Source organism: Gracilinanus agilis, chromosome 4, assembly GCF_016433145.1.
Source record: "Gracilinanus agilis isolate LMUSP501 chromosome 4, AgileGrace, whole genome shotgun sequence".
NCBI classification, from domain to species: Eukaryota; Metazoa; Chordata; class Mammalia; order Didelphimorphia; family Didelphidae; genus Gracilinanus; species Gracilinanus agilis.
Genome location: NC_058133.1, coordinates 413,328,536 through 413,355,464, shown reverse-complemented (window position 1 = coordinate 413,355,464; position 26,929 = coordinate 413,328,536). Strand labels below are relative to the sequence as shown.

Sequence of the window (26,929 nt, the reverse complement as noted above, 5' to 3'; positions counted from 1 at the left end):
AAAAAAGAGGTAACTCAAAACCCTCAAAGTAATTAAATTTTTTAATGTCTTTTCTAGGGAAGAAATATGTGTTAGAGCCTTTCTTTAAAGAGTTTAAAAAGTGCCTAAGCCAAATCAAGCCCTCCATCAAACTGTAATATACCATAGTTTCCACTGGTCATCCATTCAGGATTAGAATCTGCAACTTGTTCTCCTTGCCCAGGGGCCAGACCAGCTTGAACTTGAGTTTTTACTGTTCTTATGCTACAGAGAGGTGCAGGATGGAAGCCATTCAAAGCCTCATGAAATGGAATTGTAAGCCCCCATTTTCTGTCTCCTAACAATTTCCTATAGTTCAAATCACCTTTGAAAAGAATTAAATTCGACTTTTGTAGATCAGCATACAAGTCAGGAGCAATATGAGGCATAGCACAATATTCAAAAGGCAGAGTCCAAAACATATGATCTTGGTAAACCCATGTCTTGTTTTTAAGATAGTCCTCCCAGATAAGCCCACACGTGGACAGGTACGTGTTCTCAGCAGCTTTTAATTGTGTAATCAACCAATTCACATCTTTTATATTAGTATCTGAAACAAACCAGGGAATACATTTTCCATGGAAATGGATCTCAGTAGCCAAGTTTGAGGCTATCAGGAAGTCTGCCATTACCAAATCTGTAACAAGTTCAAACCCTGCATTATCCAGGATAAAATCCACTCTAGTAACAGAAAAATTTTCCTGACTCATTTTCCTTTTGTTTAAAAGTAGCGACCAAAGGGTGTCCATATTATTCACTAAAATGAAAGGTTTTAGGCCTTCCAAAATGGTTAGTGGACTAGATGTTTGAGGGATGCTCTGACCAGGTACGACTGCCAGATCACACTTATTTCCCCATAACATAATCTGAAAAAAAAAAAAAGTACAAAAAAAAATCATTATTCAGTACTTATAAACAACCGAAATTCTCCAAAGGTTACATCAAGTCATATGCAATTCCATTTAAAACATTTTCCCCTTACAACTCAGGGTGGCATCAACTTATCTTTATATGAAAAATCATTTTGCTATCCTACAGATCAGAGGGGCTGGTGATGTAAGAAATATCCTCAGGCACCTGTGGAAGAGGGAAGAAAGCAGCCTGGCCCAGTGTCCCTCTGGTTTTCCAGTAACAAACTGGTGAACTCTGTGCTGGGGCAACAACACATGTGCCCACATGAGCGTCCCCTCTGGTGTGTATGTCATAGGTTCACCACTATGGCTATAGACAATACTCAGTTTGACTAATTCAAGTTTTCATTTTTGAACAATTTTTTTGAAATTAGAAAAACAACTGACTCAAAAGTGAAAAAATTCATCCAGTCAACCCATTGTTGTCAATGAAAAAGCAAAAAGTTTCCTCCCATTTACTATATTGAGCAGTTAAGATATAGAATAGAAGCAACGACTAGATAAGATTTGTGTAGTAGGAAGCTAGGTGGTGCAGTAGATAACTCCAGGTCTGAAGTTAGGAGGAACTTCATCTACAGGAGTTCACAAATTCAACCTCAGGGACTTTCTAGGTGTATGAATCTGGGCAAATCAATTAACCCTGTTAATCCTCCTCATTTGTAAAATGAGCTAGAGAAGGGAATGACAAACCACTCCAGTATCTTTGCCCAAAAAACTCCAAATGGAGTCAAGAAGAGTCAGCACAACTGAAAGGAATAAATATCATCAAAATTCTGTTAAAAGATAAGACTTCAAATACTGTAATTGAACTCAAGAATTAATAAAGAAAGGTGAATTCTCTTTTTCCAATATTTATTCTAAAAGTTAAAATGGCATTTAATTTTATTAGTAATTTTATTAGACTTTAAGCTTATTTCTGAGATAAATAACTTCATATAAACATTTTTAAACTAGAACTCTTAATGAACTTATATTACATGTTTAAAAAATCTCATCCTTGAATCATAAATGAAAATTGATTAAAATCATTTTTTAAAAGTACCAAAAAATCTGTTTAAAATGTTACTTTACAAATATTTCTATTTACTGCTAATTCCAACAAAAATAAAATGGCACATACTAGTATTGAAATTTTGTTTATAATTGTGGACCATTTCTTTTAAACCAGGCTAATTTTTGATATTCAACTTAAACTACTATACTGGTCCTTCAGGCTAATATTGGGCATTGGCAATGAAAGTTTCATGTAAACTCCTTCCCTTTTGCCTCTTAAAACCATACCAAACCAAAAATTATCTTTGACAGATTATAGAGTAGTATGGTAATTTGGAAATACTAAGTAACACTGTTCACCAAAAAAAAAGGAAAACATTGTTCCCATATCCCTTTGTGAGTTTAGAAACTATGTCAGGATGGAAAGACAGCGGTCGAGGTGAAGATTAGACATAGAACAAAGAATGAGCTTTTCTGTTCCAAAATTACATCCTTGATTTAAAAATATAGTTTAGAAGAGGGGGGTAAAGTTATAAATTTTTTGGTTAACAGAAGCTCTAGAGTATTCCAGCCAACCATAATATTCTATTTCCTCCTTTAATTAATATTATACAGCTAATCTATTTGAATAAGGAATGAAGTTTAAATAAATAATGTTAAGTCTGAAATCAGTTTCTGAAAGTCAAAAGATTCCATTAGGATCCAAACAATTAATATCTGTATTTGTAAAACATTATTTCAGTGTTTACCATTGTAAGCTTCACATTGTCAGTAGCAGAATGATCTATATCATTGATGGATTATCTTGCTTTCATAGATACGCTTACTCACATCTCCAGAATTTAATAGTATGCAAAACAAAAACATTAATTAGAATTATATCAAATATAAGTTTTGTGTGAAGCTAAAGTTCTGCAATATAGAGAATCAAATTTTTTAGCTCCAAAGCAAAACATGCCTACATTGCATAGGCAAAACTTTTTGTAAGAAATAAGATAAGAAAATCAATTTACAAAGCTGAACTTCTAGTACATATATCATTTTTAAAAACTATAACTCTAATACTACTGATTATTAATAATGTGAAAAAGGAATTTTTCTTCTTTTGATTATGGTACAGATTATTTTTAAAAAGAAATGATATGGATTTACAGCTCATTAACAATAAGTCATGAGAGTAAGGGATTCTAGGTCAGCAAATAAATAATAAAGTAAAAGAACATGTAGTAAAATGGTATACAAAACCATACAGGGGAGGCTGACCAGAAAAGATGGGACTAATCATGTAACAAAAGTAAAGGATAAAGAAGGAACAAGCCCAAGCACTATACTAGTATGTATAAAATATACAAAGGATCAGAAAAGTGTTAGAAGCCTCCTATAAAGAGGATTCATAGGAAAACATGAATAAGAATTATGTGTGATAAGAACACATAGGTTATAATCTACACTGATGGAAAGAATATCCACATTGATGTGATTGCACAGATCTACTGAAGAATTTGTGCATTTATTTATATATCTTATATAGATATTCATATATATCTATATGCATATTAATCTGAGAAGGGTGAAATGGAAAATGAAGTCCAGAATAAATGTAAAACTTATTTTGCCCAGCTTCATATTCTTAAGTCAATTACTGCATACAAAATTCATTTTTCAATACTAAAGAGTACCTCAAAATATTTCTATTATAATTTTGAACAGTTATTTAAATCCCTTATCTTACTTTTCACATGTTAAAGTCTTTTTTTCCCCAAAACTAGATTACAGTCTTCTTGAGATAAGGGAATGAGACAGATAATTCTAACCTTGGTTTGCCTTAGGATGTCTATTTCAAAGGCTTGGACATGGAAGATACTCAATAAATTTCACCTTAAAAAAGTCCTCTGCTTAAAATTTAAATCCTTCAGTTTTTACCTTCTGGTTATCTGGTTTCTCTTTCAAATATTCTGGGCTTTCAGTTTTTTTTGGTCCTTGGCCCCTGAACCTACTCTCTTACTAAATGGATAAGGATACACTTCCAAGAAGTTCTCAGAACAATAGTAATACCATTTTAGACTATTTTAAGTGAGAAAAGAAAAAAATGTAATGAAAAGCAAATATGAAAAAGGTATAGTATTTCACAGTCAAGGAAATATCTAACAAGATGACTAACTGCTCAAATTTTACACATAATGTGTGTGTGTGTGTGTGTGTATGTATGAATAATTTTAAAATATCAAGGCAAATGGTTCCTATGCTACTAGCAAGGATCTTTAGCTAAAGGAAAAAATTCTGAGGTGACCCCAAAATTCATTTTCAAATATTAAAATGAATTTTATTACTTGAATAAAATCATGATAAAAAAATCAATTGCAATTATGTACAAATAGTTTTAAATAATTTTTCAAATTTAAAACAATATATTTATATGCAAAAAATTAACTTTATAAATATAAACATTATATATGAATATGCATATGTGTATATATGTAGGTATATAGATATGTATGTACATGCAAATAATATATATTTTCCCCCTTTAAAGTAGCCAAAATAGGACAAAATATACTTATTCCAATAAAGTTATCACTGCTCAAAATATATATATGGAAAGACAGAGAAAGAATATTATAAAGTTACCTGCAAGAGTTTACAAAATTCATCTTTTTGTATATTTTCATCTACGACTTCAATCGTTCTTTTTGACTCTTGTAGATAAAGACATAAAGCCTCAATAGCACCTTGTGATTCTAAAAAATTCTGGTCTTTTGAGTCTTTAAATACATCAAAGTCACTGATTGGTGAACTAAAATGAGACAAGAGAAACAAGAAGTAAAAATAATCATGATGCTGTACTTCAAATAGTTTTTAATATCATCTTAGCAAATGAATAGTAAAATCTCAAATGTAGTAAAGGCTAAGAAGCATAAATCTCCTTGAAAACAAATCTAGATAATCCTAAAAGCTTACTTTGACAAATCAGAGTAATGTACAATATTTTGCAATATTGACTAATTTGATATTGCCTCCTATTGGCCAATTTCTCCTTCTGATAAAAACTTCAAAAGTCAGCAAGCACAAGGGAATAGGAAAAGCTTTGGCTTAAAATAATAATTTTTAAAATCCAGTCATTTATACAGCACTTTATGGATTCTAAAATACTAATATGTTCTCTCACTTATCCTCACAACAACCCTGTGAAGTAGGTGTTATTATTATTTATTCCCATTTTGTAAATAAGGAAATTGAGGCAGAAAAGGATTAACTGCCTTGCACAGGGTAAGTCTTCCAGGGGAGATTCAAGCTCAGATCTTCTTGAATACAAATTTAGCACTTTATCTACTCAACCACCTAGCTGCATTGAATTCATTCTAAAGTCAAGTTTGATTATCTACATGCAGTTTAGAAAAATTTAAATTCCAAACTGGTTACTCTTTCCCATCTCCTCATCCCCATACTTAACATCAATTATTTTCCTAGGCCATCTCATTCTGTTGCCTGGCCAGCACACAGTAAGAGAGTATGGAGAAATAAGAATAATGTTAACCAAAGAAAACAAATAAGAAACTAAGTCTGAAGGGGAAAATGACATATTTCAAAGTGATGTACAAAAAATTTGAAGATTATCTTCTTTTCCAAATTATCCATACTGTTTCCCCAACTTTTTTATATTCAGGTAAAAAATCAAAAGTTTATGGTATATAAGTTGTGACAAAAAAGTAACTTAAATGATTTTTTTAATATCTACCAGAATTTATATATCCAAATGAGTATTTTTCCTTTTAAAGTAATTAGATTAGGAGAAAATATTCTTATTCCGATGATGTTATCATTGCTCAAAATATTTTTTATTTCCTCTTTGGAATTGTCTTCAATCTGTGGCACAATCTTTTTAATATTTTCAATGGTGGCAAATCTTTATCTTTAGATGATAAATTTGACTTTTGGAAACAGTTAAAGTCTTTTGGAGCCAAATTTGGTAAATAAGATGAACTGGATTGAACTAAATAATACCATTTTGATTTTAAAATGAGGTTCTATTACTCATGAGCTGGTTCTGAAGACAATTCCAAAAGAGGTATTCAAATATGTTTTTGATGATGGCAGTATGGCTGGAATAAATATATTAATTCCCAATGTGACTTTGAAGAAAAACATCCATTTGCATGTTGAACTTCCATTCTATTTATTTAAAAATCCACCTCATTAGTTTATAATCACACCTCATGTTAAGAATAAGCTTGAGATTCATAATTTTTATACAAAAAGATATTTACTTACCTTAGCACTAATGCTTCATGAATTCTACGGTATAAATAACACTCTACATACAACCAAGGAGATTGAAACCAGCTTATTTTTTTGTCATTTTCATCTGAAAGACTAACTTGATCTTCCAGGTATTGGTTCCATATATCAGTATCAACCCAGTCATCATGCAAAGGCAGCAATGGCTTATCAGTTTGTAGTTCATTTCGTAATTTAGAAAGAAGAGAAATAGCTTTCTTTTCTGCTTCAGTGCCTTCCTAGAAAAAAGAATTTAAAAATACCTTTCACAAATTTTAATCATCATAAAATTATATGTTTAGCCATCTGAAGCTCAAAAATCAAAATTGCTTTTCAAGAGTCTTGGATTTTTAAAATGCCAAAAGCTGTTTAGAATAAACTGTGTTCTAATCTAGAATTCTGATTCTAGTTCTAAATCACTTATTATTCATGTAAGTCTCATATAAATATACTTTAGTAAAGGATCAAATGGTGGTAATCAAGATGGCGAATTCTGTATCTGGGACTACAACCAGCCCTTCTGTCCTACCTCTAAACAATGATATATGTGACAAATAAGATAAAACAACAAGAAAAAGAAATAAACAAATAGATTAACAGAAAGATTGTACAAATAAGTAGAAAAGAGAACTAAATACAATGAACTAATACTTTGAGATAGAAGAAAGCAAAAAGAAAATAAAGAATATCAGAAACTACACCATTAAAAAATGAAATATGGTAGAATTTTGAGGAAGATTTAGAATTACAAAAACTTCTGTTTATATAGGACTTTAAAGTCTACAAAGTATTTTACAGAAATTATCTTATTTATTCTTCAAAACAACCTTGTGAAGTATAGAATACAGGTATTATCCCCATTTGTTGATGAGGAAGTCACAGCTCAGAATCAGTAAGTGACTTGCCTGGGTCAGGTTCTGAACAGAGGTTTTCCTAACTAGAAAGCCAATACTATCTACTCAGTTATACTGTTTCCAAGAAATATAAAGAAAGATCTAATAGTTCTAAGACTATAAATTAGATCATTAAAAGAATTCAGGAATATGAAAATAAGAATTAATATTATTGAAAAGACAGTGGAAAATCTCAAAGTATTTTATTCTATGAGTATAGTGATTCAGATAGAACAAAAATTGCAGAAATAGAAGAAAAAAATTTAAATAGGAAAACTGGGGAAAGACCTTTATAAACAAAAGCAACAAAACGAGAGGACAGAGTTTAAAAAAAAACACATGAAGAAAGAATCTGAATAGCACCTTCTAGGAAATGCTCCAAGAAAATTATACTTAAATAAAAGAAACACAAACAAAGCTCAAATTGAGAGAGCCTTCAGGACAAAAAGAATGCAGAACTCTAAGTAACTCAGAAATGGAGCCAATGAATTTTAGTGCTACCATGTCAAAGAGAGAAAGAAAAAAAAAAATATATATATATATATATATATGAGTAGATAATTAAATTCTTAGCCAAAAAAAAAAAACTAATCTAAAATTGGGAGAACAAGGAATTAGAGGCTAAAATGTAATAAGCTAAGAAAGACAAGAGAAGCACGACAGCTACGTAGCTCAGCAGATAGAGAGCCAGGCCTGGTGATGAGAAGTACTGGATTCAAATCTAGCCAAAGATACTTCGTAGCTGTGTGAACTTCAGCAAGTCATTTAACCTCAAATGCATAGCCCTTACTGCAATTCTGCCTCAAAACTAATACTTAGTATCCATTCTAAGATGGAAAACAGAGGTTTTTAGAAGGATAAGGGGAAGAAAAAAAAAGAAAGAAACTGTTCTATGCACCAAAATTATCTATGCTTCAAAAAGCACACTCTGTCATAAAAAAAAATGGTTCATACCTGAAGTTGAAAAAAAAATGTAATTCTTTCCTGATGAGAAATATAGAACTAATGAGGGCAATTTGACATGTAAATTGATTAAGCAACTGAAAACTTAAAGGTAAACTAGAACTATAATCAAGTAAAGAATAACTAAAAACTAACAAGCTTAAAAATTTGTGATAAGATAGGAGAAGGGGGGCCAAGACAGTGGAGAAAAAAGGTAAGAACTTAGCTAAGCTCTGCCAAACTCCCCTCCAAACACTTTTAAATAACACCTTAAAAAACAAATTCTAGAATGACAGAACCAACAAAATGATAGGTTGAAACCATTTTCCTGCCCAAGACAACATAGAAGGTTGGCAGGAAGTGTCTTGTCTCAATGGAGTAAGAATGGAACAGCCTAGCACAGGCCGCACCCCAGAGAAGCCAGAAGCAAGTATTACAGGTGACTGACTCACCAGTAGGGGCTTCTGGAGCACTCTGTCTATAGAGGCCAAGGGGGTTGGTCAAAAGGATACCAAAGGGGACCCTTTGCTGGCACTAGGTGTAATATTCTTTTGCTTTACCCATACACAAATCTAGGTTCCAGGCCCAGGGCAAGAAGGAGTATTAGCACACTAGAGCATGCAGCCCCAGGGGAGCATGAATGCTGGTCAGAGTTCCAGAGCAGAAAAAATGCTTGTGATTGCTTACAAACCAGTGCCTAGGCCAGAAGAGAGGTGACCACACCTCTCTCATTAAATCATATAAATTCAGAGAACCAAAAACATACAGATTCCCAGAAACAGTTCTGAAAACAGCAGTATGAAAAACCTGAAGCAACAAAGTCAAAACAGCTACATACAAAGCCTCAAAAAAAAAAAAAATGTGAATTGGTCTCAGATCCAGAAGGAAGTCCTGGAAGAGTTCAAAAAAGGATCTTAAAAATCAAATAAGACAACATTGGGGGAAAATTGGGAAAATAAATGAGAGTGATGCAAGAAATCATAAAAAGAGAGTGAATAGCTTGGTAAAGGCACAAAAAAATAACTGAAAAAAAAATAATGACTTAAAGTATTGGCCAAATGGTAAAAGAGGCACAAAAATCTGTTTAGGAGAAGAACTTATTAAAAAGCTGAACTAGCCAAATGGGAAGAGATGTTCAAAAATTTACTGGGAAAAAGAACTCTTTAAAAAGTATAATTGGTCAAATGGAAATGGAAATACAAAAGCTCACTGAAGAAACAATACCTTAAAAATTATAACTGAGCAAGTAGAAACTAATGACTCCATGAAACTGCAAGAAACAATTGAGAAAGCCGAAAGAATGAAATGTGAAATCTTATTGGAAAAACAACTGACTTGAAAAATAAATCCAGGAGAGATCATCTAAATATTAGTGGTCTACCTGAAATCCATAATAATAATAAAAAAGAACTCAGACATCATCTTCCAAGAAATTATCAAGGAAAACTGGCCTGACAATCTAGAACCCAGGGGAAAATAGAAACTGAATCCACTAATTACTTTCTGAAAGTGATCCCAAAAGAAAAACTCTCAGGAATATCATAGTCAAATTCTAGAACTCTTAGGTCTAAGAAAAACATAGCAAAAGCAACTGAAAAGAAACAATTCAAATATCATGGACCCATAGTCAGAATAACATAAGATTAAACAGCTTCTATATTAAAGGATCAGAGGGCCTGGAATATATTCCAGAGGACAAAGGACTTCAACCAAGTATCACTTCCCCAGCAAAACTGAGCATAATCATTCAGGGGAAAAAATGGGTCTTCAATGAAATAGAAGGCTTTCAAACATTCCTGACAAAAAGACCAAAGCTAAACAGAAAATCTGACTCTCAAATACAAGATTCAAGAGAAGCATAAAAAGGCAAACAGGAAAGAGAAATCAAGATATTCAATAAGATTAAACTGTTTACATACCTACATGGGAATATGATTCTTGTAACTCCTCAGAATTTTATCATTATTAAGGCAGTTAGAAGTAGTATATATAGACAGAAGACAAGAGTATGAGTTGAATATGATGGGATGATATCTAAAAAAAATAAAATTAAGGGGTGAGAAAGAGGAATACATTGGGAGAAAGGGGAAGGAAGAAATTGAATGGGATAAATTATCTCCCATAAAAGAGTCAGGAAAGAGCTTTTAGAATGGAGGGGAAAATGGAGGAAATGAGGAGGGGAACACATGACTTTACTCTCATAAAAATTGGTTCAAAGAGGAAAGAATCTATATACTAATTTGGGTATAAAAATCTACCTACAGAAAACAGAAGGGAAGAAGATGGGGGATAGGGAGGAGCTGATAGAAAAGAGGGCAAATTGGAGGATGTGGTAGTCAGAAACTAAACTCTTTTGAGGATGGTCAGATTGAAAGGAGAGGGAAAAGGAATAGGGTGGGGTAAAAAAAGAGACAGAGAGTAATACACAGAAATCATAACAGTGAAAAAAAATTTTTCCAAGTCTCTTTAATAAAGGCTTCATTCCTCAAATATGAAGAGAAACAAGGTAAATGTATAAGGATACAAGTCATACTCCAATTGATATGGTCAAAGGATATGAACAGGCAGTTCTCAGACAAAGTCATTAAAACTCTCTCTGATCATGCAAAAAAAAAAACATTCTAAATCACTATTAATTAGAGAAATGCAAATTAAAACAACTCTGAGGTACCACCCCACACCAATCAGATTAGCTATTATGACAGAAAAGAAAAATGACAAAGCTTGGAGAGAATATGGGAAAACTGAGACACTAATGCACTGTTTCAGGAGATGAGATCTGATATAACCATTCTGGAAAACAATTTGGACCTAAGACCAAAGGACTATATCAAACAGTACATATCCTTTGACCCAGCAATACCATTACTAGGTTTTAGCTCAAGAGATAAAAAACAAAATGTGGAAGGGCTTATATGTACAAAAATATTTAAAGCAGCTCTTTTTTTGTTTTGTTTTTGTTTTTTTGTTTTTTTAAACCCTTGTACTTCGGTATATTGTCTCATAGGTGGAAGAGTGGTAAGGGTGGGCAATGGGGGTCAAGTGACTTGCCCAGGGTCACACAGCTGGGAAGTGTCTGAGGCCAGGTTTGAACCTAGGACCTCCTGTCTCTAGGCCTGACTCTCACTCCACTGAGCTACCCAGCTGCCCACCTAAAGCAGCTCTTTTTATGGGGACAAAGAATTGGGAAATGAAGGGATACCCATCAATTGGGAAATGTCTGAGTTAAGTTAATAGTAGATCATTATTATGGAATACTCTTATGCTGTAAGAAATGATGACCAGAAGGAGCTCAGAAAAACCTGGGAAGTCATACATGAACTAAAACACAGTGAAGTAAACAGAATCAGGAGAACATCATAGACAATGACAACAATACCATATGATGAACAACTGTGAATAACTTAGCTATTCTCAGCAATACAATGATCCAAAACAATCCCAAAGGATTCATAATTTTTTAAAAATGCCATCTGCTTCCAGAGAAAGAACTGATGGAATCTGAATCCAGACCAAAGCAAACTTTTTCTCTCTCTTTAATTTTTTTATTTGAGTTTCCTTTTACAATAGGATTAATATGAGAAAATGTATTACATGATTATACATGTAAAATCTATATCAGATTTGCTTACTACCTCAGCAGGGAGAAGAGGAAGGCAGAAGCAAAGAATTCAAGACTCAAATTTAAAATTTTTGGAAACTGTTTCTACATGTAATTGAGGGGAGGGGGATCAAATCAAAAAAAGAAATTCCTAAACAAATGGCTTGCTGAGTAAAGGAATCCCCAACTCCATTACAAACACTCTTTTCACAAAATAGGGCTGAAAGTTTCAAATCTGCTGGTAATGTTTTATCTGAGGTTATTTATCTATCGATTATGAAGTTATGCCTAGAATAATATATATTGGAGTTATGTCTTAGAAAAAAATAGAGTGGTAGACCAATGGAATAGGACACACAACACACAGTAGAAAAATGTTCATAATAATGTAGTGTTTCAGAAACTCAAAGGTCCAACCTCCTAAGATATTTACTATTTAACAAAACCTGTTGAGAAAACTGGAAAACAGTGGCAAAAACTACATATAGACCAACATCTTAGACCCATATACCTAGATAAAGTCAAAATGTGTCCATGACTTAAACATAAAAGGTGCTACCATAAGCAAATTAGAGAAGCATGGATTAGTTTACCTATTAGATCTGTGGAAAAGGGAACAATTTATGACCAAACAAGATAAAGAGCATTACAAGATATAAAATTTGGATAATTTGGATTACAATAAATTTTAAAATATTTGTACAAAGTCAATGAAACCAAGATTATTAGGAAAACATTAAGCTGTGAAAAATTTTCATAACAACCATATCTGACAAAGGCTTCATTTCTCAAATACATAGAACTGAGTCAAATTCATAAGATTCCCCAACTGATCCCCAAAATGGTCAAGCAATATGAAAGGGCAGTTTTCAGATGAAGAAGTCAAAACTAACTACAGTCATATAAAAAAATGTTCCAAATCATTATTGATTAAAGAAATGCAAATTAAAACAACTCTGAGGTACTACCTCACAACTATCAGATTGGCTAAAATGAGAGAGATCAGTGCAAGCAGATGAGCCAACAAGCTTGGGAGTAAGGGAGGAGGAAGGAAAGCAGTCCCACTTTTCCTATCCCAAAAAGTTAATATATATCCCTCACGATATCATCCAGTCCCTCCCCAGCAAATCCTAAGACATTTCTCATTGGACAATGACCACACAGAAAATGAACTCGAGACTTCCTCCCAAGAAGTGGCAGGTCTTCCAGGCACCAAGTCATTCTAACACATGGTGCATGGGGCTTCCTACATGGCACTTGCCTTGCTAACTGATTGCTTCATTCTTATTTATAGATTTAAAAAATAAACAGGTCTCCATATTGCCAGTTTTTACATCTAGACAAAATAAGGGAAGACCCAATACAGTCTCAGGGAGAGAAAGCTTGAGCTTCAGCCCTAAAATCAAACTGTTTGACCTCTAAAATTAGGCTTTTTGTTTTCTTGGGGGGGGGGGGTACAAAGGGATGCAACTAATATTAACTTTCTACATATTCCCTCTGATTCATTGGAAGACAGGGCTGCCCCACTGAATCATTCAATATATATTTATACATTTCAGGATTGTCTCACCAGGATACATAAGGGCTTGAAAGTATTATACTTTTAATGGAGGTTCTAACTAAGTTTTGTTGTTTCTTAACATGATATTAAAATGATTAATAGACTCACTGAAAGGGAACCATTAGTGGGACATTCCTCTTTTTGGCACAAGGATTTTACAATCAAGATAGCAGTGCAGATGAAGGACTGAAGGGAATAGTTAACCCAACTCCCACAGTTCAGTTTGTTATATCCAACGGCTCACTTCAGTTTCATGATATAGTGTCTGATATCTGGGAGTATCTTCTTAGGCCACCTGGAATCATACTAGTCCTTACAGCATTCTCTCTGGCAGATCTGCTTTTCCTGATCCAGGTCAGTGGTAACACTTTTCCTTAAAAAACAGATCTTAATAAAAAACAAAACAAAAACGATGAACCTTTAGGGTAGCTTCCCAGAAATGATGACCAAGAGGATTTCGGAGAAACCTGGAAAGACCTCCATGAACTGATGCAGAGTGAAGTGACCATAACCAGGAGAACATTATACACAGCAACAGCAATAATGCATGATGAACAACTGTGAAGGACTTAGCTGCTCTCAACAATACAATAGTATAAGACACCCTAAAAGGGCTTATGATGAAAAATGCTATCCACCGTCGGAGAAAAAAACAATGGAGTCTGTTGTGCAGATTGAAACAGATCACACTTCACTCCATTTTCTTCATTTTTAAAAATATATCTTCTTGGCAGCTAGGTGGCTCAGTGGACTGACAGTCAGGTCTAGAGATGGGAGGTCCTAGGTTCAAATCTGGCCTCAGACACTTCCTAGCTGTGTGACCCTGGGTAAGTCATTTAACCCCCATCGCCTAGCCCTCACTGCTCTTCTGCCCTGGAACCAATACAAAGTATTGATTCTAAGACAAAAGGTAAGGGTTTAAAAATAAAATAAAATAAAATAAAATGTATCTTCTTCTACAACATGACAAATATGTTTTGTAGGACAGGAAATGTATAACCAATAGCAAATTGCTTATGAGGGAGTGGAGAAGGGACTGAGGTAGAGAATGGGGAGCTCAAAATGTTACAAACCAAACACTCAAAATTGTTCTTACATTTAAGTAGGAAAAAATAAAAGCATTAATAAAGAAAAACTAAATTGGGGAATGGATGAACAAGTTATGGCATTAAAAAAAAAATTATGAAGGAAAAACTGTCCTGACATCCTAAAACCAGAGGGTAAAATAGAAACTGAAAGAATCCACTGATCACCTTCTGGGAGAGACTCCAAGATGAAAACTCCCAGGATTATCATAGCCAAATTCTATAGCATCCAGAGCAAGAAGAAACTATTAAAAAGAGCCAAAAAAAAAAATTCAAAATATGAAGCCATAGTCATGCTCAAACGAGATTTAGCAGCTTTTACATGAAAGAATCGGAAGGCCTGGAATGTGATGGCTCAGAGATCAAGGATGCTAGTACTACAACCAAGAATCATCTATCTAGCAAAACTGAGTATAATACTTCAGGGGGAAAAAATAGATATCTAATGACTTTCAAGCATTCCTGATGAAAAGACCAGAGTTGAACAGAAAATATGTCTTTCAGATATAAGGCTCAAGAGAAGCATAAAAAACTAAACAGGAAAGAGAAAACTTAAGGGATTCAATAAGGTTAAACTGTCTGTATTCCTACATGGGAAGATGATACTTGTAAGATCTAAGAGCTTTATCATTATTAGAGCAGTTAGTAGAAGTATAAATAAACAGAAGCCACGGCAATGAATGGTTATGATGGGATGCTTAAATGGATAAAATTAAGGGGTGGAAAGAGAGATGACTATTAATGGGACAATATCTAAAAAGTAGAAATAAGATGTGAGAAAAATAGATGCACTGGGAGAAGAAAGAAGGGAAAAGTAGAAAGAAGTAAATTATCTTACATAAAAGAAGTGAGAAAGAGCTTTTATAGGGGAGGAAAAGGTGACAATGCTTGAACCTTACTCTCATTGAAAATGACTCAAACTGGGAATAACAACATATATACCAGGTTGGATACAGAAGTCTATCTTACCCAATAGTGAAGCAGAAGTGGAAGGAGATAAGAGAAGGTATGGGTGGGAATTACGGAAAATATGGTAGGCTGGGGAAATCAGTGGTCAGAAGTAAAACACTTTTGAGGAAGGAGAGGGTGAAAGGAAATAGGGAGAAAGATAAATGGAAAGCATAAGATGGAAGGAAATACACAGCAATGAAAGCTGTGAAAAAAAATTCTATAGCAAGTTTCTCTGATAAAGGCCTCATTTATCAAATGTATAAAGAACTGAGTCAAATTTATAGAATACAAGTCATTCCCCAATTAATTAATGGTCAAAGGATATAAATAATTATTTTTAGACAAAGTAATCAAAGATATCTATAGTCATATGAAAAAATGCTCTAAATCACTACTGATGAGAGAAATGCAAATTAAAATAACTTTGAAGTATCACCTTACACCTATAAGATCGGTTAATTATAACAGAAAAGGGAAGGATGTGGGGAAATTGGGACATTAATGTACTATTGGTAGAATTGTGAATTGATCCAACCATTCTGGAGAACAATCTGGAACAATGCCCAATGGGCTATAAAACTTTGCACACCCTTTAACCGATACCACCACTAGGTCTATATACCAAAGAGATTAAAAAGAAGAAAAGGAAAAGAATCTACATGTACAAAAAAAAATTATGACAGTTCTTTTTGTGGTGGCAAAAAATTTGAAACTGAGATGATGCCCAGTCAGAGAATGGTATATGATTATGATGGAATACTATTGTGGCATAAGAAATGATGATCAAGATGCATTCAGAAAAACCTGGAAAAGACTTTACATGAACTAATGCAAATTGAATTCAGCAGGATCAGTAGAACAATGTACACAGAAACAGCAATAACATACAATTTAAGTGTGAATTACTTAACTATTCTCAGCAATACAATGATCCAAGACAATTCCAAAGAAAAAATTGATAGAAATCTGACTGTAGATTGTAGCATACTTTTCTTGTGTATGTATGTGTTGTCTGTATTTTCTTTCACAACATGACTAATTTGAAAATATGTTTTGTATGACTGTACAGGTATACCCAATTGCTTGCCTTCTTAATGAGGTGGGAGGGAAGAGATGGAGGAGAATTTAGAACTCAAAATATTTTTTTAAATGTTAAAAACTGTTTTTACATGTAAGTGGGAAAAAAACAAATATTTTAAATTATGGTTTTAAAATGTGATAAAGTTTATTATGTAGAATTTAAGCCATAAGTTTTTCTTTTTCTTTTTTTTTTAAGCTAAGAACCAGAAGGAAGAATCTGTGGAAAAAAAGGACCTAAAAGAAATAGTTCTAAAGGACTCAATGAGAGGGGTAGAAGTGAAATCTCTTTTGAAATTAGATACCAACCAGAAAAGATGGTTGAGTAGGAAGAAGTACAGATCAGTTCCTCTTACAACTACATAAAGAAAGATTAAAGAATATCAGACCAAGAAGTGATTGGAAAATCCATGGAAAAATCAGAAAGGCTTGCATTTCTAGCCCATGGTCACAGGGTAGGCCCACTGGAAAGTGATCAAGGTAGGAAAAATGGTCCAGTGCTACCACTGTAACCCCAGATCAGGATTGGGGATGTTGATTTCCAGAGTCAAAACCAGGATCGGCCTATAGTAATGGCATTTTTGATTCTCTGACCCAAGGATAGCAGTGTAAATTTAGCCCCAGATTCTGCCCAGGGCTACAACTACAAAAGTTCACAGGCTCCAATCAGGATAAGCAAACAATGCAGTTACTCTGAACTTACAGGCTCTTCTAGCTAACTGGGGGAGGAGGTGAGTGGTAGCAGTGGAAGTATGCACAGTCAGCAACTACCTCTAGGAATTCCAAGAAGTAGATCTTCAGCTATGTCACCTAGAACCAAACCAAGGAAAGGAGCATGGAAAGTCCAAGAAGGCAGTGATTAAACTATGTGTTAGGTCAGATAGTAAAAAGCACAAGGAAAGTTTTCAGTTCCCATACTGAGGTATTCCTATAATCCCTAAAGAGCATGGCATTCAATTCCTAGAAAAGTGGTATAAACTAGGATAGCACAAGGCAGGGACAAAATGAGAACACAACAGTCCTGTCAGAAGTGCAAAGCATTTGACTGTAGCCCCAAAACCCAATCTGGGAAGTAAGTATGAAAAATGAATAAATAAAAAAAAAAAACCTCCCACAATAGAGAACTATTAAGGCATTAGTGATAGCCAAGACCCAAACTCATAAGGGAGTAACTACAAAACACCTACAAGCAAAGAAGCTACTAGGTCAGTTAGTTTTCTTAGAAGAAATAAAACAAGAGTTAAAAAATTATATAATGGATGAAATGAGAGTGCTATAAGAAAGAACTAGAAAAGAAATGCTAATTTTAGAGGAAAAGTTCAAAAAGGGAATTAACAGCTTGGCATAATGGTTATAAAATCTTACCCAAGTAACAGATTCCTTGAAAATTAGAACAAACCAAACAGAAGTTAATGTCTCTATTAGATGAAATATTTTTAAAGTTAAAAGTTTGAAAAAAATGAAAGAAAATGTAAGTCATCTTCTAAAAAATTTTTTAACTAAAAAATTATATAGAAATCATCAAGGAGAGATCATTTAAGAATCTATGGGCCAGTGTAAGGGTTAAAAGGTAGGAGGAGTTTGACAAAAGTGAAGAGAGCTGTTGAATAAAACACTTAGTTTAATTTGAGAAGAAGTACAGATAGAAGATAGAAAATAGAAAAGAGGAAAGAAAGATTATTATTCTAATACCCTATGACTATACCTAAATTCCTAATACTATCTAAAATTTCTAAAACTCTACTTGTCTTCTGAGGACAGGTTCTTCTTGCCTACTCTATCTAAAATTCATTCACTATCTATCTTCCTAAATATCGACAGCCACCACCACAAACTCCTTTAACCAGTTTCTACCACCAGCTGTCAGTAGCCAACTGCCAGCAGCAGAGGCAAACCTCCTTCACTCTCCAGATCAAGAGGCAAAGAGCCTCTAAAAGCCAACGTTCCTTTCTTATCTCTCCTTCTGTTTCCCTGATAATGGAATCGTCAGCTCTGGTTCAAAGACCCCTGTCAGTTCTGCTCTACTTAGAAATCCTGCTCACTTACCTCTTAAAGACAGAGGGAAAGATTAAGAGAATCCCTTTAACACTAGCAAAAAGGCATGCCCCCTACCCAAAAAAAAAAAAAAAAAGTCTCTATATTGCATTTCAAGAAATCATCAAAGGAAACTGGCCAAAACTATCAGAAGAGGACAAAGTGAAAATAGAATCTACCAATCACCTCCTGAAAGAAACTTAAAAATGAAATAAGAATTTCAAGAACCCCCCCCCCAAAAAAATGCTGCAAGCAACCAGAAAATAAAACTAAGTACCAAGCATTCGTGGTCAGGATTATTGGTAACAGCTTTCTTCTTTTGAAAACTGCCCTCATTATCCTTTGATCACTTAAGGAAAAGAAATTGACTCTGACAAGCAGTGTATAGGATGGATTGGAGCGGGGAGACACCTGAAGCAAGGAAACAAGGAGTAATGTAGGTGAGAAGTGATTTGAGCCTGACCTAAGGGGATAGCTGGGTAACTAGAGACCAAGAGCTGGATACGAGAAATGTTCTTTAGATAGAAAAAATAACAAATTTTCTGAATTCAGTGGACAAGTAGGATAAGGGGAGAGGAGTCTAGAACAGTGCTAAGATTACAAACCTGAGACATCTGAAAGCATCTTCAAAAGAATAAGAAATACTGAGAGGATGTTTTAGGAGGAAAGATGAGGTCAGTTTTAGCTATATTGAGTTTAAGATGTTTCTTAAGACATCTGATTTGAAATGAAAATTAAGACATCTAGGACTGAAGCCTGGAGAGAGAGATGACATGGGCTAGATTTTTAGATTTGGGAGTCATTCACATGGAGACAATAATTAAACTCATGGGAGGGGATGAAGTCACAAGAATAATGAGGGAGAAGAGAAAAGGGTCCAGGACAGAATCTTGGAGAACCCTCACTATAGTTATTATCCCAATGGTACTATATAATAACTACCATATACAACACTGGTAGTTTCTATGGAAAAAAAAGCATGTCAGTGTTCCAACTTAGGATGTAATGTAGATATTTTTTAATGAGTATATTAGGAGGGCTGATCCCCACAGCATCTGCTTAGCTGTGTGATCCTGGAAAAGTTCTTAACCTCTCAGAGGCTGTTTCCTCATCTGAAAGGTATTGAACTAGAGTTTTCTAAGGTCCTTTCCAGTTCTAATTCTATGATCTTCAGCATACTTACTGAATCATGAAAGCAATTGAAGCTTGAGAAAATACTGAGAAATGACAGGATATAAGAAAGGAGGCAAAAGGATGTTCACACAACCCAAAAGAACATAGGCCAAATTTAAGAGTTATTATTCAGCTAAATTATAGGTTAAATGGGATTCTGTGGCACAACCCAGGCCACTGGCTGTCATTTGTGATATTTTAATTCAAAAAGATCAGTATCATTATATTCATCTGTTATTTAAAAAAAAAAGTCTGAAGTCAAAAGACTTACTTAGCAATATTCATCAGATTCCTGGTTAATGGCTAATGAAAAGATAATTATTAAACATATAACCCTTACCTCTCCATACTTCTTAAAGAACTCATCTTTATGTCGATGCAATGCATCAATAGCCTTAGTTATGATTGGTGGCTTTTGGTCTTTCATTACAAGATAAGGATGAGATCTAAAAAAGAGAGAGGTAATACGTACTAGTGTTATTTTGTGATAATAAAATATTAACAATAATAGATCTGGTATCCCTTCACTTACAAAATACAATTCCTCTTCACAATTACTTTTCACATATTTGCTATGCCAATGTATATCCCCTGAAATGTTCTATCTGGTCTCAGGACATTATTCCTAATCTGACGAATACAATGAAGTAGGATACTATACAATGAAACTTAGAAAGAGTTGCTTTAGAAGCAGACTGACAGATGAGCATTTCCTTTCCTTTGGCCCCCTCTTTGAAAAGTTTGCCCAGCACTGACCTAAATGGTATTCTATTCAATTTATTCTAGCAAACATTAACCAAATGTCTATTATATTATAAGTACACCAGGATACAAAGATATAAGTGAAAATGCCTGCTTTGAGTTTAGAATCTAGTAGAAAGTTAAACATGATTTTTTTTTTTTTTACTAATATTTTAGCTAATTGTGTAAGTATGGGAAAAGTCAGACTCCAACGATATGTCTGCCTGGTACTGTAAAGATGGGATTAACTCTCCCCTTGCCTACTTTTAAATTTAATCACCAGAAGCATATACACCCTCCTTAATGCCTAAGTGAGGGAGGTCCGAAACGCACATGCTAAAGTGGGTAACAACTCAGAAACGACTGACTGCCCCCTGGGCCGTCCAAAGCAAAGTTATAGATTGCAATTGGGCCCCATAAAGTAGAGGAAGGTAAAGGAAGTGATGAAAAGAAAGGTCTTTGAAAGTGGCTGTAACTTCCCATGAGGGAGTTTCCAAGCTCTTTCGAGGCTGTGAAGGCTGGTGGAGGATCATCTTCTTCAGCAGGGACCTTGGTAAGAATGCTCTGGGATCTTCTTCCTTTGGACATTGGATTGGTGAGTAGAAAAAGCTGACCCTCCTTTCTTGATTTCTGGATAATACCAGATAGGACTCCCTCTTGGAGGAGGCTGAACGGATGAACCCCTTGCTTAATTTACCTCTGGGCCCTGCTGGAGTAGAGCCAGGGGCCAGAGTAAATATTTAGGGTGATGCGCCAGACTTCTCACTCTGCCCTCTTTCACAATACTCTTTCCCTCCATTTCATAAATAAAGTTGCTGAAAAGTCAGTTTTGACTTGAGTTATAATTTTGGTGATTCTCTCATATTTTAGTCAAATCATTAATTTTAACCCTTACAGTACTTTAATTTCTTTAAGGAAAATGTATAAATTCCAATCTTAATCCTTATCATCTGGAGATACTGACCCAAAAACAAATTCATTCATTCCATATACTGGCTTCCTAATTTCATTCCTATTCACCTGGTCCTAATATCTTACCCCCAAACCCAACACATCTCTATTTTTCTCTCCTCTATCTTTTCCTTTATATACTCTGGCTCACCCATTTCACTATTAAACTCCCCTTGATGCTCAATCTCTTCCTTTTATATTCCTTAAATTTCCTTGCATTAATTGAAACCTGGTTTTCCCAAGGTCTCTGGATCTCTGGCATACTTCTCCAGTGCTGGCTGCTACATCTTCTACTTTTCCATCCCTTACCCCATATAGAATTGGCATATTTCTTACTCCCCACTGTAAATTAGTTTTTTGTGCTACCCTTTCCCATTTTTTTAATGAATGATTTAAATGCAAGTCTGTTTTAATTATACACATCTCTTTCTCATTCTTTCATCCTGTTTCTTTACTTATTCTGAACTTGGGTCTGATGAGTCTGTCAATCAATAATCTTACAGTACACAGAGAGTTTATTCAGGAATAACTCCCACATCAATAATTTTTTCCATTGAAATATAAAATCTATTCCATTCTTTAACACATTATTTGCTGACCACTATTTCCAGCACCAACTACTTCTTTTCTCAAAGAAAGTCATGATACTGAGACATGAGTCAGCTGAATAATCTACAAATCTTTGGACTCATTTCTTCTTCATGAACCATGCTTTCCTATATATCTCTCCTCAAATTCAAATTTCCCCTTTTTGTATTAAAATATTCAAATATCAGAGCATATCTTAATTTGATTCATTTATATATGTTACTTCAATCAATCAACAAGCATTTACTAAAGACAAGGTACATTTCTAAATGTTCAGAGACAAAAATGAAAGTTACTGCTCTTGATTTGTATGTTTTCATTCTCAAGAAGAACTATGTCCTATTTGGCTATACATTGGTCAGAAAAAGCCTGAGTGCGATATTTTTACCATTTTTAAGGATTGTGCTCTACTGGCCCTGGAGAGGTGGGGGGGGGGGTGTTGTATCATCTCATATTCATCTAGGAAGGTTACCTATTTCACTGCCCTAGGGGACTTACCAGAAGCACCATACATACAGACATACAAAATAAATACAAGGTAATGGGGAGGACAGAAAGGGCAATATGCCAAGGCTTCATGAAAATGGAACTTCAGCTTATTCTTTCAGGAAAACTAGGTTTTCTAAGTGGAGGTAGAATAAGACTGCATTCAACACATAGAATATAGCCAAATCAAAGGCATTGGAGATGGGGCCTCACATGAAAGCAATAAGGCCAGTATGGCTAAACCATAGAGTGTATATAAAGTAATATATAAAGGTAGAAAGTTGGATGGGGCTAGGCTTTAAGTATCAATCATTGGATATTATATTTGATAACCTTAAGAGTATATATGCTTTTTTCCCTTGAATAAAATAGAAATTATCATCAAGAACTTTCATTTTTCTCTTTGTAATAACCACAAGGGCCTCTCAAAACTCCCGATATACAGGCCCTTAATAAATGACTTGAAGGGGCAGCTGGGTAGCTCAGTGGATTGAGAGTCAGGCCTAGAGGCGGAGGTCTCAGACACTTCCCAGCTGTGTGACCCTGGACAAGTCACTTGACCCCCATTGCCTACCCTTACTACTCTTCTGCCTTGGAGCCAATGCACAGTATTGACTCCAAGAAGGAAGGTAAGGGTTTAAAACAAATAAGTAAATAAACAAACAAACAAATAAATGAATATCTTAATAAATAGGCAAATAAATAAATAAATAAATGACTTGTTGATTGATATGAACTTTTAACAAAAGTAATTCATAACAAAACAAGGGGTGATAGGCTGAGAAAAGTACAAAAATAAGTTGGGTGGGGAGGAACAGCAAACAACTTTTACCTCAACTAAATCACCAATTCCAACAATGTTTTAATTGACACTTTTAAATTTGTCTACATATTATTACTTTTTTTTCTTTTTTTAAGTTATATTGGGGGCAGTTAGGTAGCCCAGTGGATAAAGTCAGGCCTGGAGATGGGAGGTCCTGGGTTCAAATTTAGTCTCAGGCACTTCCTAACTGTATGATGCTGGAAAAGTCACTTAACCCCCCATTGCCCTAGTTCATTCTGAGCCTTGGAACCAATATACAATACTGATTCTAAGATAAAAGGTAAGAGTTTTTTTTAAAGTTATGTTGTACTCAATGTATTCCATTTTTAAAAATTACACCATAAGTATCCATTTGAATGTTTTATATGAGCATATGTATGGTATACATATATAAAAGACATAGTGTGGGATAACATTAAAAAGGCTGAAGTGTGGAATCAAGAAAACTGGATTCAAATCTGGCATCTGATATTTACTAGCTTCCATAAAAATGGATTAATTACTTACACTACCTCACAGGGTTTTCATAAAGGAAGCACTGTGTTAACTTCAAAGAGCTATGTAAATGTGAATCATTCTTAAATAGTAAGGAATATTCATTAATTCTATTACTGAATAAATTAGTTATAGACTTGTGCTTTTTTGAGAAGCTGACATAGTTTCAGTGTTAAGATTTTTGACAGTAAAATATCTTAACAAAAAAATAGTTTTGTAAGATTTAACTTCCAGTACTGTTTCCTATATTTACTAAAGGAGTCACATTTCTAGGATATAGCCGTTTCTTTAAGAACATCTATTTGTTTTTCTCTGGGGCCACATTGAAGAAAAGGAAACTGTGAGGAACAATGAAGAGAACAGTGGATGCAGACTTTAAGGCAAAGCCACTTAACCTCAAGCAACACATTTTCCTTAAGCTCTTTTAATTTCGATTTCTTCACCTATAAAACTAGAGATGAAAAATATGCCATGAACTACCTGTAGGACCTTAATCATGTCACTAAACCTTTTTGCACCTCACTTTCTTCATCTGTAAAATAAGTTATCATTTGGACAAAGTAATGATAATGAACTCATTGATTGATGGCCTGAGACCCCCTACTAAGGTTTACATGTACAATAATATTTCATAGGGATATTATAGGTAAAATGAGGGGGAAACTAAAGTACTATTTAAATGATTGCCACTTTGAAAATGAACTTGAGATAATTTTGGCCATTAGGTTTAAACAAATATTCAACACATTATGTTCATTTTTTCAGAGTTCTGAAAAGAATTTAAAAGAAACTTTTATTTTAAAAGGTAGGAGGGGGCAGCTGGGAAGCTCAATGGATTGAGAGCCAGGCCTAGAGAGGGGAGGTCCTGGATTCAAATTTGACCTCAGAAACTTCCCAGCTGTGTGATCCTGGGCAAGTCACTTAACCCTCATTGCCTAGCCCTTACCACTCTTCTGCCTTGGAAACAATACAGTATTGATTCCAAAACAGATGGTAAGGGTTTAAAAAAAAAAAGTAGGAGTTATAAGTGCATATTACAAGTGCATATTACTGATCCAAATTCTCAGAGAAAATAAGATCAAATAATATACTTTAAATGATTTGCAAAAGTTTAAGATACTATATAAACGCTAATTATTATTTTTGGAGAAACATAATTGTATAGTTTCAAGAACTTCAGAAATTATTTTACCTAATCCCCTCATTTTCAAACTGAGGTCCAGAAAGGCTTTCAGTCAGTCAGTCAGTCAGTATTTACTAAGTATGTGCCAGGCACAGTGCTAAGCAATGGGGATACAAAAAGAGGGAAGAGAGCATCCTAATTCTCAAGCTCAGAATCTAAGGGGAGAAACAACAAGCAACCAAACATGTACAAACAAAATATGTAGAAAATAAATAGGAAATATTTAAAAAGAATGTACTAGAATTAAGAGATGAGAAAGGATTCCTTTAGAAAATGGGATTTTACTTGGGAAAGCAGGCAAATAGTAGGGAGAAATAAGGATAGAACATTCCAGTACAGATGACAATTAAGGACATCCAGCTCTGAGAGGTAGAAATGTCTGGGGAAAAGGGCTACAGTTAGACTGAAAGTTGGGCAGCCTGAGAGTGGTAGGTTAAAAAGGGGTTTAAATGAGCAAAATATGAGTTTTATATTTGATTCCATAGGCATAGGGAGCCACTGGAGTTTAATGAGTAGGAGGTGACATGTTCAGATCTCTGATTTAGGAAAATCACTTTGGCGGTTTTATGGAGACTTGAGGCAGGCAGATCCACCAGCAGGTTGTTGCAGCAATCCAAGAATGACTTGATTAGGTTGTGACTTGTCCAAGTTCACACAGCTATATGAGTAGCAGAGCCAGAACTAAAAACCTGTAATCCTAAATTTCAGAGTAATTTTCTTTCCTATATATCACACTTTTAAGAACTTAGAAACTTCTACTAATGGGAATAACTTTAGAAAAGTGGTCTCCTAAAAGAATAAAACAGAATTCTCAAGCACTATAACAAAAGAGGGGGAGCAGTTCCAAGAAGGGAAAAAATACTTTTTCAAATTGAAGTCCAGAGATATAGGCACAAAAGGTGACAGTGGTGTAAAAGCTAGTTCAATCCAGCTACCTTTTGTTAAATTTTCAGGGTGAACAATTTGGAACGCATATAAATCAGGTCTTGGTTTACTGTTTTGCTGATTATCTAGACTTAAGAAAGTGAAAGTGAAAACACATGACGAAGATTAAACGTAAAAACCTGTCATGAGCACTTTCAGTAGGCTGGTTGTTAAACATTTACCAGCACATTACTTGGGTGGCACCATTAGGATCCAAATCCCCAGCTCTCCAGAATTTAGCTCATTGCACTTAATCACTGTGAAAATTCCACCTTGGGTGACTATCTTCAGAAAAGTAGTCATCTCTTAAAAAGAATAAGAATTCTTGAGCAATCTGCTCTATGACATGAGAACCGGTGAGAGGGGAGGTCAGGTAGAGAAAGGACATGAAAGAAAATGAAAACTTTTTATAAAGACTCGTTGAGAAGAACTCAGGTTTCACAGGTACATAGACATTTAGTTACTTCACAACGGGTCACTGGAAGTTAGAGAAAAGAGGGAAGGGAGGACAACGTTCAGCAACTGTCAACTGTAATCAAGCTTCCAGCGCATCTCGCGTTCGCATCGAGGGTCTCTTCCCTGGAGGGAGAAGGAGAGGACTCCCGGCCTCACTCCCAGAAAAAGAATGATAGACGCGAGAGGGGAAGCGCCCACCACACGCCGCCGACACGGTTGAGCGTGGGGGGCAGCTGGGCCAGCAAAGAAGGAGGATCTTCTCCCTTCTCTTACTTTTCCTTCTCTTCCCTTTCCCTTTCCGAGACGGGAAGAGACCTCGGCAACTCACCAGCGCCAGACCCCGCCCGCACTGCGCACCGCGCTCCCCGCATCTCAATTCCTTCCGTTAATGGACCGGCTCTGCTTCGGGTCCAAGATCCCGACCCTACTTAGGGGCAAGGGTGGGGTGCAGGGGACTGAAAAAGAGAAGAAAGCGAGACGAACCCTTCCTCTTGGGCTGTCAACTGAGGTGGAAGTTCTTCCATCGCGTTTCATAAGGATGTAGCCTCGGCGCCTCCGGTTTCTCCCCCCCGGCCGCAGGAAGTAAGGCGAGCTCACGGAAGGAAAGAGGAGGAAAAGGCGGTGAGCAACAATTACGTCACTAAAGCCGGTTGGTCAAACCCCGCCTCCTCCCCTCTCACATCCTTACCGCTGGTTCTTTTTGAATACATAAACTTTATTCAATATTCCCCACTGTGAGACAGTCTGGTGAGATTTTTGGTGTGTCCT

General features: G+C 35.0%; 1 protein-coding gene across 2 annotated transcripts; it reads right to left on the bottom strand.

The window, feature by feature from the left end:
• Window positions 1–92: 92 nt before the first annotated feature.
• LOC123245746 (damage-control phosphatase ARMT1-like) lies at window positions 93–26,685 on the bottom strand. Of its 2 annotated transcripts, none has more exons than XM_044674750.1 (5): window positions 26,645–26,685; window positions 19,855–19,960; window positions 6,192–6,436; window positions 4,551–4,716; window positions 93–884 (listed from the first exon to the last, which is right to left on the bottom strand). In XM_044674750.1, the coding sequence occupies exons 1-5, from the start codon at window positions 26,683–26,685 to the stop codon at window positions 105–107; spliced, it is 1,338 nt and encodes a 445-aa protein (XP_044530685.1). In that variant the 3' UTR covers window positions 93–104. The 2 variants fall into 2 exon arrangements, with proteins under 2 accessions (XP_044530685.1, XP_044530686.1); XM_044674751.1 differs by lacking the exon at window positions 26,645–26,685 and adding an exon at window positions 26,490–26,571.
• Window positions 26,686–26,929: the final 244 nt, after the last annotated feature.

What these genes read in the sequence shown, in the direction of transcription:
- LOC123245746 (XM_044674750.1), bottom strand. Translation starts at nt 26,685, where the DNA reads ATGGAAGAACTTCCACCTCAGTTGACAGCCCAAGAGGAAGG. An exon ending in TTGACAGCCCAAGAGGAAGG is followed by an intron (nt 19,961 to 26,644) that starts GTTCGTCTCGCT and finishes TCTCTTTTTTAG; the next exon opens with ATCTCATCCTTATCTTGTAA. An exon ending in TCTTTAAGAAGTATGGAGAG is followed by an intron (nt 6,437 to 19,854) that starts GTAAGGGTTATA and finishes TCTTTTTTCTAG; the next exon opens with GAAGGCACTGAAGCAGAAAA.